The following is a 14,556-nucleotide window of genomic DNA, read 5'->3' on the forward strand; positions in this document are numbered from 1 at the left end:
GGAGAATATTATTGGAACTTTTGCAGCATGCATTGGCAGACGCGGTGCTTGCCATCAGGCAGGGCAGGCCAATGCTTGAGACCCCGGCCAGATGAAGTCTCCAGAGGACTGACCAACTTTGAAACACTCAGAGCAGTGCCAGTGTGGATAGTTGCACTGACAGCAGTCGGCCAGCTAGGAACTCCCTAAGGGGGCCCCATCCCACACCTCTTTGGCTAATTTAGCTCAGAGTTTATTTTAGGCCCTGTCCACATGGAAACTGTGAATCTGCATAGGTTTTCATCCTTGTATCCATACGCCACTGGTGTTTGGGTTGGATGAAATCTGAAATCGGCTTCACGGGGTTGTCAGTTGTGCATTAATTTGTAAGTGAATGTCCCGATACCGCTCCACGCTGACCCTATCCACTGGCAGACCCGAGCTAAAGCCGCTAGATTGGTCACCTTCAAACCAAAATCCACTTTGCATACCGAAATATCAGTACCTCTGATCAAATCAAAATATTTATACTTTGATACTACAGTCATTTGAGGTAACTTATATCATCAGGAACACGTGCAACCCTTGCAACTTTACTGAGATCTTCCCGAAGTACTACGTGCTTGTTTACAATAAATGAATAAATTACTCCAATGCCTCATATTCTTTATTTTATGAGCTGTACAATGATTTGAAATACAGTACTATGTTTAAAACATACTTGTAAACATTGTTTATTTATACTGCTCTGTTTTATTCTTTGTAGCATATATGCATCTAACTAGTATAAAATTCACTTTGCTTCTTACACCGTACTTGAATTATGCTTATGCAATTACAAGTTAATTAGGGATAACTTACCAATTAACTAGAGCATTTCCTGTGTGGAGCTCATAGCTTTTTGTGGCGGTGAGAAACTAGATGGTGCGACAAAGCCTGAAGGGCAGCCAATAGCTTTATTTGCACTGACTGCATCTGCCAGGGTTGGTGGTGTTGTCTGAAAAGATGAAAACATGGGTGGTCTACAGAGACTGAATATTGAAACACTGCAGATCCGAAATGGTACTTTTCTTAACATGTTTTTTTTTTTTTCCCTTTTAGACTGTATCAGGAGATCTTATGATTCGCAACATTCAGCTGAACCATGGCGGGAAATACGTCTGTGTTATTGACACTGAGGTTGAGAGTCTGTCCACCTCTGCCATCCTGGTTGTCAAAGGTAACCTTTATTGACTGAATTTTATTTGTTTGATGTTATGCATTAATAGACCCACAGTTGAAAATATGAAGCATAAATAAAGAAACGAGTGTTGTTTATTTAGTAAATCCTTGCGGCACGCTGTGACGATATAGTGTATAAATGGCAAAAACACTACCTAGCTCAGAGGTATATCCTACCTCCTTTCTACATTATGTATGTGCTGCTGAAATCGAAAACCCAAACACACGCACTCTGACATGTGTGACTGGAGGCCCAGCTGTGGTTGCCTCATTGGTATGTGCTCTGTGTAGAACGCTGGTGTGCAGGGTTATCTCTGGTGATTTACATTGGTATTCATGCCCTTAGACCATAGTAGCTGTCCTAGGTGCTTTGAGGAGGTAATGTTTATCATAGAAAATGATTATAATTGGTTAATTTACACATCTGCACATCATAAACAGCATTATAAAAACAGAATGTGTCACTATATTTTGATCTTTAACATTCCCTACTTACTCATCTACATTTTAATAAATGATCCCCATTCAATATCTGCTTCCATCGATGGTAATTAGTTGAGTCCCAGCGCATCACACATATAGTACAAGTCCCTTCATGCACACATCAAGAATGGAGGTCTTAATTAAAGATACCATGATGGCCTTGATGGGTTTGATGAGGGGAGACTTGTCCGAAAAAGCGGGAAGCTCACCCTGCTCGATGTGTCATTGATTTAGGTCCACCAGGCCCTCCAGACAAAGTGACAGTAGAGGAGATCACAGACAGCACAGCGCAGCTTTCCTGGACTCCTGGAAGAGACAATGGCAGCCCCATAACCGGTTACATCATCCAGGGTCGGACACCTTTTACTGTGGGCTGGCAGGCTGTTGAGACGGGTATCTTTGAACATCGCCCACCCACATGCTGTACATATGAGGGCCCTTTTATTCTTTTAACATTCAATTTCTGTTCAAATTTATGAAAATTGCAGTGCCTGAAGTGGTAAATGGCAATACGCTGACTGCAACAGTGGTGGGTTTAAATGCTTGGGTGGAGTATGAGTTCAGAGTCGTGGCACGCAACAGTGTGGGCCTCGGTGAGCCCAGTCCGGCCTCAGCCAAAACCAGGACAGAAGATGCCAGTAAGTAAAACCAAACAACTTCACAAACTCTTACTTGACCTACTTGAGGAAGGGAAAGCAAACACATCCATCCTATCCTCCATCCTGTTTCTGTGTCATGTTAGGTTAGGTTTTATCATGTTGCCTGCATACGCCATGGCGATGGATGTGAAATAACAGACTCGAGATGCGTTTGAAGTGTAGACTCACAACTTGAAGACTTTGCACAAAAATATGCCATTTATCATGGATGAAAGCATCAAAACACACGCAAAAACAACCTCCAAAAATATAGAAAACACAGAGAAAAGTATCTCAAAACCATGGGCATTTGTCTCCAGAATTCAGGCAGTCGATGTCTATGTTCAATACTTTCAAGCCTTTCACAATATTCATGGTGCTGATATGAAGAAGCAAATACACTTTTGAGACCAGAAATATGGCAAATTTGTGGGTTGTGAATGCTGAAATTGAGAATATGTATCTATCTGTTACATTTTCAAAGCATTGTTTAAAAATAATCAAATTTGCAGAGTTTGCAGAGAACTGTTTCGTGGGTACTCGGCCTGGGATGATAATAAATGAATTAATTAATCACTCAATAATTGCCATGTGCATTCATTCACAGTACAAATTATGAGTAGTTTTAATATTTCTTCATTGTAGTTTTCTTAAAAGTAAAGTTACACTCTTGTGTATTGTCTGATCTTGTGAAGTGAATGTATTGTGGCACTTCTACTATTTAGTAGTAAATAGTACAAATAAGTAAGCACTGCATTATGGGACATATTTCTAGAAACATGAATATCCTCCTGGCTGACACTCAAAAATCTAGATTCCTGCCAAAACTGACAAATCCTGCCTTAGCACACTCCATAAATATATCGAACAAGCCACTGGAAATGCTATTATTTTTTCCAAAGACTATATTTTGATGTAATTGTTTTCTTTCACAGTGTCTGAATACTGTCAAATGCTTTATATGCAAATTGAATGAGGTTCATTGGGCTCATCATAATATTGGCACAAGCCAGCCACCAACACCGGAGCCCCCTGTTTAAATATAAAACAAGGAAGTGATTGTATTGTGCTCCAAGACAGAGAGCTGTCAAGAACAAGGAATCCAAAATAGCAGCTTTTGAAATGTGCTTTTTCAAAGTAAAACAGCACAAGATTGTTTATGAAAAGTGGAGGTATGGTGTAAGACATTGATTCTGAGCATATTCCACTTTCCATTGTACTGATTATGCGTGAATAATCATAATATAATAGGTATCTGCAGGCAGCCGGTCTCGGGGCTCCATGTACAGTTGAAGTGTTCTGTTGTTGTATTTTGGGAGCTGTGTTTAATGACCCTGTGGGTTTTTTACTTTCAGTTCCCGATACAGCTCCCACGGATATCGGAGGAGGAGGTGGCACAAAGTCTGAATTAGTGATAACGTGGGAGGTAAGTCATGTGTCAAATTTTTACTATTCCTGCCATTGTGGAATAATGGCTTTGCTTAATTGTGCAGAATGAGCTGTGCAATTTAATAATCCAACAGAGTGAAACTCCGCTCCCCGGTTCAGCTTCTTGAGTGCCGTTTCTCCGTCAAAAACACAAAGGGGCAGAAAGCATTTGCTTTCGAGGAGCTCCAATTACACAGCGATAGAGGCAAATACAAGGGTGATTGCTAAGTGTGCCCAGTAGTATTGCCAAATAACCGGGTTGTGTAATTGTTGCGGCACAGCACAGAGATGGGTCAGTCTGTTTCTCTGTCTGTCTGCGTTTTAATATCACTATAGTTTTGTGTTTTGCTCCCAGCCTGTGTCCGAAGAACTGCAAAATGCCGAGGGCTTCGGATACATCATCGCACTCAGGCCCGTGGGCACAGTTACGTGGACGCGAGCTGTCATCTCCACACCTGGCGCCGCACGTTACGTCTTCCACAATGATACCATCCCACCCTTTTCACCTTTTGATGTGAAAGTCGGCGCGTTCAACAATCGAGGGGAGGGGCCATTCAGCTCTATCGCCACCGTATACTCGGCAGAGGACGGTACAGTACACGCCCATCAGCAGCGAGTGCTGCTTCAATAACACCTGATATCTCCTTACAATTTGACCTTGAATACTAATGTTCTGACAATGTTTACACCGCTGCTGTTTCCTAACTCACCAAAGCTGGGAATACCCACCTCATATTAGTTATTATGCTGGTAGATTACAGGAAATCCGAGCAGATACCACACCGCAGCGTGCTGTCAGGGAGCTATACTGTTAATTGAATTTGCTGGGCAGCGGTATTCCCTTATGTCAGTCACAGATCCCATTAAAAGAGCAGAGGAAATAGCTTTTCTGTGAGACTACAGGTCTGTTCTGTGCTCTCTACTTATTGCTATTAGTCTGTGAGATGCTGAGCCTCACGGATTCTTACTATCTGCTCTATTTCTGCAGTCCCCAGTGTGGCTCCTAAGATGGTTAGAGCTAGGAGTGTGTCTGCAACACAAATTGAAGTGATCTGGGAGGCCCTTCCAGCCATCCCTGAAAGAGTGCTCGGATATGAGGTACTGTGTGTTGAAACTTCCTGCAATGTCTTGCTATTCTTCCATTTTCTTTCTTCGATTCTTGTCAAACTTTGAACAACTCATTTTTCTTGTACGCTGTCTCTGTTACCGTGCAACAATATGTGTCTTTGTGTCAAAACAATAGATGGATAAAACAAACAAGACAGTACCAACGTATAATGCAGATTATGAACCAACTGCTAAATGCTAACCATGTCCTTTCCAGCCATTTACGAAAATCGAATGACCGGAAACCTACACACACACACAGTCATGTAGTGTATGTTAAACTATTGTAAGGAGTCCAATAACAAACCATATTTTTCCTAAATTGGTGTTAACGAAACAAATATCACAAACGATAGAAAATGTTGAAAATTTGTTGTTGGATACCCTCCCTTCCATCTCTCCACCCCATCCTCTCCATCTTTCGAACGAAGAGTCTTCAATAAGAGTCTTCAATAAATGTAAATGTAAATGTAAATGTAAATGTAAATGTAAATGTAAATGTAAATGTAAATGTAAATGTAAATGTAAATGTAAATGTAAATGTAAATGTAAATGTAAATGTAAATGTAAATGTAAATGTAAATTTGTTGTTGGATACCCTCCCTTCCATCTCTCCACCCCATCCCTCTCCATCTTTCGAACGAAGAGTCTTCAATAAATGTAAAAGTAAAAGTGATCAATCGCAGACACACCGGAGTACCTTTCGTTTTACACGATTTTGACAGATCTTTCAAGGCACACAGAATATTTTGTTCCATGGAACCTGCCAAAAGAAAGACTAGACTCCTGTCTTTTATCAGAAACAATGGTTTGTTTCTACCTTTGACCATTCTTTAGTAATTAGCAGTAGAACATAGGTAAGTTTCAGGAAAATATCAGTTCCTGGCTAGAAAAGGGTGAAAAGTTTCCAGCATATCTTTCACTTTGACACAAATATTTTTTTTTGCTTTGGTGACATCCCACATATCTAAACAACTATAAGAACATAAACAACACAAAAAAGTGGTTGTTTTACATCAAAATATTGATTTATTTTGGAATATTTACCCGCAAACCAACGTGTGCATGCATTTTGCAGCAACATAACTTTGTTGTTAAAGTGTCAACATAATGTTTTCGCAATAGCAAAAAGAAGTATCCCCCAACCTCTCAAGCATCCAAAAAACGGCTTCTTCTTCTGGTGTTCTTTCAGCGCCTGTCACCTCTGGCCCTCGGCACAAATATCTCCAGTTGCCATAGCACTGGTCACATTGTCACAGTGGAACTGATGTGGTCCTGAAATGCATTTCATTGCTTTAATTCTCAATGGCCCACCAACAGCGTGGCTCTGAAGCTGTGATCCGCGCATGCAGGATATCCCGCCTTTAATTAGAACGTCTTAGAATTACAAGTGCAATGTAGTTAAATCACTTATTACTGCTCAAAAGATTACATTACTCCAAATAGCACCCTGGCAATGATCACACAGCCGTAATAGATTCTTTTTTTTTTAAATGTGAGGCGAAGTGTATCCCTAAGGAGGACTTCACATCTCAGTAGTGCTTTTTATTGACTGGTTTTTATGTAACTTACAAATACAAATACACGAGTACGACTGAAGTCGACTCAAAACAAGCAATTGTTTTCTTTACATCTTACACAAACACGGCATCCGTCTGTGGAGTGGGGATTTGTTATTATGTAACTTTTTTTCTGTGACTCTATTCCTGTCTCACTTATCATGTTTCTGAGATACAGAACAGCTCGGTTATTTATCACGGCCTTCTCTCTATTTGAAAATTATACACCATTGAGCATTTCATGGCGGAATATTAATTTCACTAATGCACAGATGAATCTAAATCTGGCTGTACTTCACAGGTCATGTACTGGGAAGACGACACCAAACCCGACACTGTCGGCAAAGTGCGCATCTCGGGAAACTACACCGTTGTTAACATCACAGGGATGAATCCAAACACAGCCTACTATCTTACCGTGTCCGCCTGTAATACGGCTGGCCCCGGGCCGCAGTCCATGCCCATCAACATCACGACAAGGAAACCACGTGAGTAAACTCCTGAATTCATTCCTAAATTTTACATGATTTAATGTTCAAAAACTGGAAGGTTGGCGGTTCGATCGTCCACCCAGTCGTGACTCTCTGGGGCAAGACACTTCGCCCACTTGCTCCTGCAGCCAAAACCACCAAATTGTAACGCTCCGTGTACCATTTGACCAATCTGGCAGGTCCGACAGGGGGGGCCATGTTGAATGCGCAGCACATGGTGTCCGTGCACTCTGTCCCGGGGCACCAACATTGCCTCTCGAGACAGAAGGCTGCCTAACCCTGGATATTGGTGCAAATAAAGGACACAAAATAAATAAATAGATATTTTGAGTTTCTCAATAGTATTTCAAATCGGGCGTGAAAACATTTCTGAAAATAATTGAGAACTACTGCTTTAGATAAAATTAATGACGTAAATGAAGAATATAATATATTTTTTTTTCAGCACCGAATCAGGCACCTCTAAATATCCAATGGTCCATGATTGGATCAACACTGTCACTGCATTGGGATCCTGTGGTTGCCACGGAGACAGAGTCAAAAGTCACTGGATATTTGGTAGGTCTCATTTGCACTGCAAAGGTTATCTTTTGCATCAGTTGACTTGCTTCCATCACCCTCTCCTGCTTAGGTCCTGCTGAAAAGGCACCGTTACAATGATATCAACACTTTGGTCACCAATAAAACCTCCGTGCAGCTCAGCCTGTCCGCCAGCGACAACTATCTCATTCAGATCAAGGCCACGAGCGAGGGCGGCGAAGGTGTGGGCAGTGAGCCCATCCACATCCACAAATTAAGTGAGTTTGCGTTTCCCTCCTTGTGCCGTCCTCCCAGATGACTGACGGAGAACGCATGAGATGAAACTTTTCACATGGCTTCACTTCACACTTCTTCAAGCATGTGTAATACAGACGTTTCAGTGCGAGAAAAACGAAAAAAAAAAACGACCTTTTTAGGAAAGTGGGCTCCTTGTCATCCTTGTCAGGTTGTTATTCCTTGTTGACTTGTTACAGAACACTCTGGCATATCAAGCAGTTCAGTGCTTCTACGCGTTCTTTTATACAACAATAGAATGGCTCAGTCCATCCCTCTCAGACGCTTTACTTTTATTCCTAAACAACTTCGGCGTGTAATGTCACTTACTGAGGCTTTTCTTGTGTTGTGTTGTTGTGAGATCCATCGTTTCAATGAAACCGCAGGAACCTACTTATGCCATCTTCTCCATCGCTGCCCCATTCACTCTGTGCTTGCCCTGACCTTCCCAGTTTCAAAAAACAACTAAAAACCCACCTCTTTAAATCTGTTTTTAACTTTTTATACCTGACTGCTGTGCCCCGCACCGCTTTTACTCATGTTTTAACTGTGTATAAACGAACTAATGGTGTACTTTAACATATCTTTCACTCTGTTTACTTACTTTTATTCAACTCCATTTTTCTGTAAAGTGTCTTGAGTATTTTGAAAAGCACTATACAAATAAAATATATTATTATTGTTAGCTTCCAAACAAGCAGACCACCATTTAGCGTGATATGCTTGTACAAACATCTGCTGTTTTCGTATAATTTTGCACATATTCTTCAGCATAAATGACAGCCCAAGCCAATCATCGCTGGCTCACAATGTTTCGAGCAAATGCTGATGATTTCCATCATCGTCTCCGAGAGGGCCGTCTCGAACTTTTCCACCGAGGGCCACTTACTGAAAAATAAAAGGATGCAAGGGCCAATTTGATATTTTGAAAAGCAATACATTTCAATATGCCAAGATGTTATATATATTTCATGAAAAAACTGCATCTCAACTGCACAAACGTTCATTTTCATTGCAAAAAACAGCACAAACGCAACACAAACAAATGAGACAATTTGGCCAAAGTTTTGCGTGACATGGGGGGCCAACTTCAGTCAGGTGTGGCTGTTTTTTTCCCCTCATTGCGGAACATTTCGTATGCAAAATGTCTTCCTTGGAAAGTTAACTTTTTGTTTACAAGTGATCTTAGGGGAAGTTACAATAAGTCTTGACTTGATTTGCTCACTTGCACAATATAGGGAATCTCGCCTCGACCGAGATATTTACTTAGTTAATGGATTTATAGGTATAATGTCATAATTCCCTCATATCGACCAGAAGAAAGAACACCGTATTGCTACTTCAAATAAGTATCTTTGAAATAGTTTCTTCGCTATGTGTGAAAAAAAACAACTTGAGACTTTGACGTCAGATTTATGATGGCAGAGAGGTCCCCCGCTTTTGATTAGGGGTATTTATGGCTCATCAAAAACTGATCTATTGGTTTTCATTGCAGGCATGGGAGCGCGGGGCTCAGGCGCACACTGTCTCAACCCATTAAACATGGCTGCCGTCCTCATCAGCGGCCTGGCCTGCTTCGCCTGGTGATGTCTAATAAGAACCTTCATCGCTCCTTCTTTCCCTTCAGCGAGCCTGTCCTAATGTTACCCCTCCATTGGAGGGCCCAGGGTACAGCGGTAGGACAGTAAAGACTATATGACAAGGATGTAATGATATGAAGTGCATGATACCTTACAATATTTCCTCTGGAGTTATAAGTGCCACCATGCTGTTTCATTTTCGAGGTTATGATGTCAAAACGACTTATGCTATGTATCTGTTAGCGATACAAATGCCTTAAAATCAATTTTACACATTCATTCCATACCAAATTAGGCAACAGCGGATGCCAGTCAAGCATTTTGCAAAAGAAATACCGAGAGAATATACAGTATCATGTCAGATTGTCACTGTTTCCAACTTGTTTAACCAAAACATGAAATGCTGTCAATCAAAAGTTATAACCAGTTTCACTGACCTGAAACGGGTGTTCGGAGTTCGGTTTCTACACTAAGTCAAGTTTTATTATGCCTAAATTAACTACAACTAATGTTGTCCACCGAACTTATGAAGAACTTCAAAAATACATGAAATGGAAGAATTAAACAAAGCAGTAATTTTTTAAAAGTAGAACAAATTCAGATCTTTACTTTGTGGCTTTTTGGGAAGAGATTTGGCAGATTTATTATTACTGATTTGTTATTATTTTCACTTTCATAGGAGTAGATGCTTTAACATGCTGAAAGATTTTACTACCAAAAGTGCTGCCGATATTGGTTTCTCCTCTCTCTGACCTATGATGTTCATTTTCACTTCCACGGTGAAGTCTTTTGTTTTTCTACGGACCGTGAGACAAGCGTGTCGTCATCCGCTGAGTGTGCCGAAACTAGTTGTCATGTTACTGCAGTGCTGACAGAACGTAATTTACGGGAGCATGTACGTAACTACGAAACTCGAAATGCCATAACCCGACGATGAGCTGTATTTTAAATGAGGTAATACAGTATCAAAAGTTTTGGGCTTTGAAAAAAACATCTATCAATACGTAAATTTACGTTTGCCCAGTTTTATGAAATGTAGCAATGCCATTTCTAATCAGTTTTTTTTCAAACCAACATAAGTGCGTACTTAAATTATAGTAAATCTGTTGTCGGGCCACAGGCTAAGCTTCAGGCCTTCTTGAAAATACACTGATTTCTCTCCATCTTCTGCCCCTAAATAATAAATGTCCATCACGCTCGGCTTTCTCAGTCTAGTGAAAAGGTGGTTTATTTCATAGAAGATATGCGTGCAGCGCTTCCATCTTGTCAGACAGATCCCAAGTGTATTGTTCGCCTTTTACATTTCCATGACCTGTGTTCTGTATCACCACGGCTACCACACACACTATATAGATGATCGCCTGGTCCAGTGCACAGTGGACTACATCAATGATAGTGCCTTCACCAGAGCTCAAACATAGTTGTTTATTTTCAAGTTGCTCACACATCCAAATAACACAGAAGTCAATATTTACTTGGGTTTCAAAAAAAGTCAAGAAAGTCCTGTGGGAGAACGCTGAGAAATCCCTATTTGTGGTTAAGGTACAAACAGTAAATATTTATTGAAATTCATCTAAATCCATGATTAAAAAATGGTTGCTTTGTAAAAAGCGGAGTATCGGAAAGGGTTCTCGGACCCCTGTCTGGAAATGAAGCAAAAAGCATGGTTGGCATTTTACCATCAACCTCACCCTGTACTGAACAGTGAGAAAAGAACGTAAAGGAACGACATTTCACCCCTCTTTTCATCACGTGAGCGAGCCTTCCAAAATCCAGCCATGAAGGAGCTGCAGTGTGATTACTCCGGTCCTGATAGCGCCCATATGGATGTGGAACGATAGAGCCAACTGCTACACATTATCGTGCCTTTGCTGAACACGGGGCTGTGCACATCAGCTGAGAGGTTACCGTCATCTGTAGTTTTGCACTCTCCCACCTCTCAAAGTCAAAAGCACAAGGAACTGATGCAAGGTGACTGGATGTCCTCCCTGAGCCATCTGAACAGATGTGGCCGTCATAAAGTCCTACAAGGCCGGCATAATCAGGATGTCCAGTCTGCTGCCTGACTCGTTTCATAAAGCCCCTGTGTTTGTTGATGGGACTATTTCATAGTAATCAATGGAATATTGATTTTTCTGTGCTATTATTACAGCTGTCATATTTCAGTTTCCTGGTTGACTGATGGCCCCCTTTCTTTCGGCTCATTTTGTTGTGTTAGCGTCAATGATGTCCGTCACTATTTCACGGTGTTTGTGTGTGCGCTTGTACTTCTGTTTTACCAATTGGTGTTTTTTTTGTTTGTTTTTTTTTCTGTAGTAGTGCAGTACTCCATAGTGATTTGACAAACCTGAAATCGACATCTTCATTTGTGAGGATCTTCAAACATTGTTCTTGAATTATTGTGCTTGTTACAACAAAGTTTTAAAACGACAAAATGTGGCAAAAAAAAAATTCAAATTGAAATAATGAATGTCATACATTACTGGAATAATATATGAAATCACTGCCACAGTATCCTTCAGAAATTGACCGAGGTATAAAATCTGTTTACTCAATCCTTCATGTGTTATCGATTACACTGGGGAACATGGAATTTGGTGCCTGAGATATTAGACCCATTTATTGTAATTTGCGCTTGTTGATTCTAAATATGCTATCATTTTTTCTCCATCTGCTCTGGTTGCTGATATATGATATACCTGGTGACGTGCGGTGAGGTCCATGGCTGGTGAGGCGTTTTTATTTATGTTAATACAACTTGACATCAAGACAAAAAAAGGTAGAAAATAATACGCTAACTTTGTTTTGAAATACTTCTTTGTCATATGTATTTATTTGTTTTAATTACTGCCGCCTTGTGTCCAGAATACTCTATATCATTTGTATTTCAATGTTTTGACGAGTAACAGACCATAGTCTACCACGAAACAGCAATCGTTTATTAGTTAATTAATTTTTGAAGAAATGTGATGTAGAGAGGGAGCGCTAAGCGAACCACGATATTGCAAGGGACGACTGTATAACATCGTTCAATGGACAAATATTAGTGTTATCGGTATTATTTTTGACCATTTTTCACCTGCCCAACCCCCCCCCCCACCGCGCGTCACTGGATATACAGTTGCAAGCAACCAATTGGACACAGGGATCGATGTACAAATCATTATATTTGCCTTATTTTATTAATAAAACCGATTTCTACACATGGATGTTTTTTGTATTATTTATTATTTAGCTACAATATAAAATCCAGAAAAAATGCTGTGCTGACATGCTCATGGAAAGTACATTATCTAAAAAGCTAGTTATTAAAAAAAAAGTCATATTCTGGTACTGTGGATTGAATGTCATAATGAGGTATAGAAATCATACCATTTTGTTCCCCAGTGTTATCAGAGCTTTCATTGTATGATTGAATGACTGTAATTACTTACCATTGTTTCGCCTCACAGGTTTATTGTTTGTGTCTTTGAGTAATGAATATGTCGATATCGGCCCTCTTATGATAAGAACAACCGACAATGGGAACCGTCAGTGTTGTTCTGGACAGCCTGGAAACATACTTTACAATTCATTCTATCAACGCTAAGGTTTTTAATGTATAATTTCAAGTTGGCGACAAGAAAGAAACCATACACAATCGCATTAATTGTTACCTAAACGTGTTTCGCTGTCTACTACAGCGAACCGTTATGTTGGACTTGCATTGGGAGACAATTCCACATAATTCATATACAATGTATGGACCACAAACGGCAGCATATCTACTTATTTTTTTCTCAAAGGATGACCCGTGTGAACTGATTGTTTGTTTCTTGAAAGTTGCATTTCCTACTGTGTAAATACCTTGCATATATTTTTAAATATGGCCACCCAAGACAACCTTAATGCTCTTCTATAGTGTGTTCTCCAGCCTTGCTGTATTATTTCATGATCTCTATGAGATGCTGAGATGTAGAGTTGCATTTTCACATTGAAAAGTAACTGTTTTGTCTTGTATACTAAAATTGTGCATGGAAATCATTGTTTGTGAATTTTGTGTTGGGTTTTTTTTTTCTAAAACTATAACTTAATAAATAAAAATGTTTATTCCAGTCATTGTTTTCTTTGACTGCCTGTGATGAACACATTAAAGATCTAAACTTTTCCCAATAATTGAGCTCATCGTGGCAATGTGATTCTAGAACATGGGGGCAATATTGTATTCCTGTCTCTATTATAGATTTATAGTCGGGTGTTTTTGTGGTCAGCTGATGTCTTTAGCCATCCACAGTGGACATGATACACGGTTATGCGCAGATGCGCTGTTTGTTATGTTGTTATGACTCCCCTTAATTACATTTTTCAGTAGTTAATGAATTATTAAATGATCGCTGTTTCGATCTATTCTTATTCTTAGTCAGCCATTAAGATATGCCTTTATTCGTCCCTCAGTGGGGAAATTTGTGGCATGGCATGTCCAACTTAATAGAATGAAAAGTTCCCCTCCCATTCCGTGTGGAAGTGGTAGGTTTTGGCTTCTTAAGTAAGACGCAATGCGGAAACATGTGTTCCAAATTTACACTTGTGATTATTCCACCATCTGAAGTACTACCCTGAATTATTACAATTTTTTTTACAAGATATGTCATCTATCTATCCATTTTTTTCCACTTTAACAAGTCTGAGTTGCAAGTGCAGCACTCTCAGCAGGGAAGCCCAACTTCCCGGAGTCCATATTACATTGCAAGACGTTAGTTTGACCACAATAACTGCAGGCATGAAGCTTTTTGTCCACCAAAAATCATTTCAAGGTCATATGTTAGCAGACAACATTCAGCTTCAACAGTTCCACAACATTATTTGGCAAAAACACCCTGATATGATGACACCGTTCTACCACAACACTTGATTAATTTCTCTCAATGTCAACTGTAGTCCTTAGCATTGTCCCTGGGCGTTGAGCTGCAGTTCACTAATTGGAAGGGTGCCGCTTTTAATGGCTACAAGGTAAGTGACACGGAAGGGAGGACTGGAAATTAATCACTAAGGTTTATTAATGAGCCAAGTTTTGCCCCGTGAGGCCCGAGAACAATGCAAGAAGAAGTGATCAGCGACAAGCGCCATCCGTCACTAAACGGTGAAAGCATTTAGAGGCAAGTCACAAGTTAACACCGGGAAAAAGGAATCTCTGCATACATGGATCATATCAGCAATCAAACTGGCTTTTAAGTAGCGTGCAGAACGATGCTGCATCATTCCTCTTGCAGCTTCTCTG

General features: G+C 40.2%; 1 protein-coding gene across 4 annotated transcripts in view; it reads left to right on the forward strand.

Annotated features, from left to right (window-relative positions):
* The window catches only part of cntn3b (contactin 3b), a 50,363-nt gene extending 36,970 nt beyond the window's left edge, over positions 1-13,393 (forward strand). For 3 of the 4 annotated variants that reach the window (XM_058087892.2, XM_078794410.1, XM_078794411.1), the window contains 10 exons: positions 1,081-1,198; positions 1,918-2,076; positions 2,172-2,321; positions 3,677-3,747; positions 4,105-4,339; positions 4,738-4,847; positions 6,717-6,903; positions 7,352-7,464; positions 7,538-7,703; positions 9,215-13,393. In XM_058087892.2, the coding sequence (XP_057943875.2) occupies positions 1,081-1,198; positions 1,918-2,076; positions 2,172-2,321; positions 3,677-3,747; positions 4,105-4,339; positions 4,738-4,847; positions 6,717-6,903; positions 7,352-7,464; positions 7,538-7,703; positions 9,215-9,306 (1,401 nt within the window). In that variant the 3' untranslated portion in view covers positions 9,307-13,393. The remainder of the gene's footprint in view (positions 1-1,080; positions 1,199-1,917; positions 2,077-2,171; positions 2,322-3,676; positions 3,748-4,104; positions 4,340-4,737; positions 4,848-6,716; positions 6,904-7,351; positions 7,465-7,537; positions 7,704-9,214) is intronic. The other variant, XM_058087908.2, reaches the window with a different exon arrangement.
* The last annotated feature ends 1,163 nt before the right edge of the window (positions 13,394-14,556 follow it).

The sequence above is a fragment of the Doryrhamphus excisus genome, linkage group LG11 (genome assembly GCF_037039965.1).
Source record: "Doryrhamphus excisus strain RoL-2023G ecotype Guam linkage group LG11, RoL_Dexc_Guam_v1.1, whole genome shotgun sequence".
NCBI classification, from domain to species: Eukaryota; Metazoa; Chordata; class Actinopteri; order Syngnathiformes; family Syngnathidae; genus Doryrhamphus; species Doryrhamphus excisus.